At 61.8% G+C, this 2,615-nt stretch overlaps 1 protein-coding gene across 1 annotated transcript in view; it reads left to right on the top strand.

Annotated features, from left to right (window-relative positions):
* Positions 1-2,028: 2,028 nt before the first annotated feature.
* The window catches only part of GOLGA7B (golgin A7 family member B), an 8,846-nt gene continuing 8,259 nt past the window's right edge, over positions 2,029-2,615 (top strand). Inside the window, exon 1 of the mRNA XM_017725871.1 lies at positions 2,029-2,154. Coding sequence (XP_017581360.1) covers positions 2,098-2,154 — 57 coding nt within the window. The 5' untranslated portion in view covers positions 2,029-2,097. The remainder of the gene's footprint in view (positions 2,155-2,615) is intronic.

Here is a 2,615-nt window from a genome sequence, read left to right as displayed (position 1 = left end):
GCCCCCGGCTCCCCCTAGTCTGCCCGCACCGCTGCCACCTCCAGCCCTCCCTCCCCTCCCTCCCCGGCGCATGGTGCTCCATGCCCCTCGCCCTCCCAGGGAGCCCCCTGGCATGCACCCCCCCAGCCCGCCCTGGCTCTGTGTGCCCCTGGGGTGATGCTTTCTAGGAGGGCTGGCTCGCCTGTCCCATGGCGATGTGTTGTTCCCCCGTTATTCACCAGTCTCACTGCCCCCATCCCACCTGGCACCCCACAGGCATGCTCTGTCACGGGGCAGGGGACCCTGGTTCCTACCCTATGCCACTCCACTCCCCACTCTTTTCTCCCAAAACAATACGCTTGGGGTGCTGGGGTTTAAGGAAGAGGACATCCCGGAAGGTTTCAATGCTGCAGCCCTGGGAGGGCTGGTGTACCCAGGTGCCAGGTGTGCCATCAACGCCAAGGCAACGCCATGGGCATGGGGTCCTTACTCCTCATGGATGGCTCTGCCAGCATGCACCTCGGGCAGTCCATGTCCTGCTGGCACAGGCACAGCTGGGATTACACCTACCAGCAAAGGGCTTGCACCCAGGCTTTGCCAGTGCCCAGGTTGTGGGCAAAGCTAGAGCCCGAGCAGTGGGAGGGTCCTGCCCAGACAACATTCCCCCATTCCCTTGGAGATGAGGGGTGCAAGTCTTAAGACCCCATTAGAAACCCATTTGTCTCCAGGGGTTATCTGGGGCACCCCTCCCTTTCCTATAATCGATGCCCCTGCCTGGCCAACGGGCTTTGGGCTGCCGCTGGCCCCTGCCCACCGGATAAGGCACCTCTGTTAATGGGCGATAAAGCAAACAGTCCAGTGCAGGCAGTGATAGCAGCTGCTCTTTGCCCTGGGCTGGGGGCAGGGACTGTCCCCCCAGCCCTGGCGGGGTCCATCTGCTTCAGGGCAATGCTGGGAACCTCAGCTGCACAACCTGCCCTTACCTGTAGCCTGCCTGCCCTGCCCATGCCCTCTGTGCTGGGCTCAGCGCCCACCACTGCATCAGCCAGTGATGCTTGCTCCAGCCCGAGGATGGGCTGGGTTCATCCCACCCCAACCAAGCCCCGGAGATGGCACCATTAATGTGTAACTGCCAGGGAGCCCGATAAGATACAGCAGCCTGTTATCAGGGCTGCCTGGTAGCAGGAGGGAGGGTGATGGAGGCATCAGGCTGTCACGGCAGGACTAAGATTGTCTGGAGATAAATGCTGATAGAAAATAGCTAATCCGTGATGGATGGGTTTGGGCAGGGCGTAATTGCCTTGGGAACTGGGCTGGGAAGGGGCTGGTGAGGCCTGGGAGCAGGAAGGGGGAGGTGGAGGCAGAGGGAGGCTGGGTGTGCAGGGTGGAGCTGCCAGCGTGTGGATGCTGAGCATGGTCACGGGTGTGCCACGTCCCTGGGCTGTTCCCGTGGCACTGCCAGCACTGTTCTGCTCTTGACCATGGACCTGCTCCTGGCTCTCAGCCTGCCCTGTCCCACAGCCCAGTCTGGTGTTTACATCCCCAGTCCCTCCCAGGAAGGTCTTGGGGGTGCTGAGCACTCTGTGGCAGCTGGCACCCCACCAGATGCAGGTGAGAGGCCTGGCGAGGCTGGGGCTGAGGAAGGGTCTCCCTGCCAGCTGACCCAGTCCCTTCGTCTGTAATGATGCCTTCATTAGAGCCTGGAGTCACCTCCTGGCCATGCTGCAGGGCTGGCCCCAGAAGAGTGGTGTCTGTCCCCTGCTCCTCCCTGTGGGGTGTCCTGGCAGCCTTATCTCCGAGCTGAGACTGTGCCTATGCTCTGGGGAGTCCCTGCTGCACTCGCACTGCTTCCTTAACCCTTTCCCACTCAGGATGCCCCAGGGAACGTAGATCTGGGCTGTACCCCAGAGAAGGGGATGGACCCAAGACAGCTGGAGCTGGCACCCTTCCCTGCATCTTGTCTGTGCAGGCTGCTCCAGGGCCCACATCCCCGTTCTGCACCCATGCAACTGTCTGTGAGACTGACACCTGCTCCTGTCACTCCAGAAAGCTGGCTGTGCCACCTCTTGTGTCACTGCTTGTGCCACTTGTCACAGCAGTGAGACCGGAAGCGGGGCCATGGGGACCGCCACCTCTGCGGTGGAGACCTCAGGGACAGCCAGCCAGGGTGGCATGGTAAGAGCACATCTCCTGGGGGTGCTCCCTCGACATTTCGGACCCTCCCTGTGGAGGACCCGTGCCTGGTTGTAGCATAGAGCAGAGCTGAGCCAGGGCAGTAGGAGGCTCCCGAGAAATGAGAAGCTGAGCAGGGTTCCGGCCACTTCCTTCCATCCTTGTGTCCCACTCTCCTGCCACAGCTTTGGGTACTACTGACCTTGTTTCTGTCAGCAGAGATGCATCTCCTGGGCCTGGGTGGATGGGCTGAGCGGGCTGGGTGGGCTCCCTCTTATCCTCCTCTTTTCCTATCCTTTCATCCTTCCTGTCCCACTGGTTCCTGGGCTGCAACAGTGCTGGGCATGGGCTGCACCCAGTGTGGAGCAGGGGCCTTTGGGAGAGGGATAGCGCACTGCGGCTGGCCATGCAGAGAGCCTCAGGAGGGGCTGGCACGCTGGGACTGTCCGTGCAGGGACACGTGT

Source organism: Corvus brachyrhynchos, unplaced genomic scaffold (assembly GCF_000691975.1).
Source record: "Corvus brachyrhynchos isolate BGI_N302 unplaced genomic scaffold, ASM69197v1 scaffold61, whole genome shotgun sequence".
In the NCBI taxonomy this organism is placed as follows: Eukaryota; Metazoa; Chordata; class Aves; order Passeriformes; family Corvidae; genus Corvus; species Corvus brachyrhynchos.
Note: the sequence above shows the minus strand (reverse complement) of the source record. Positions and strands in the feature narration are given on the sequence as shown.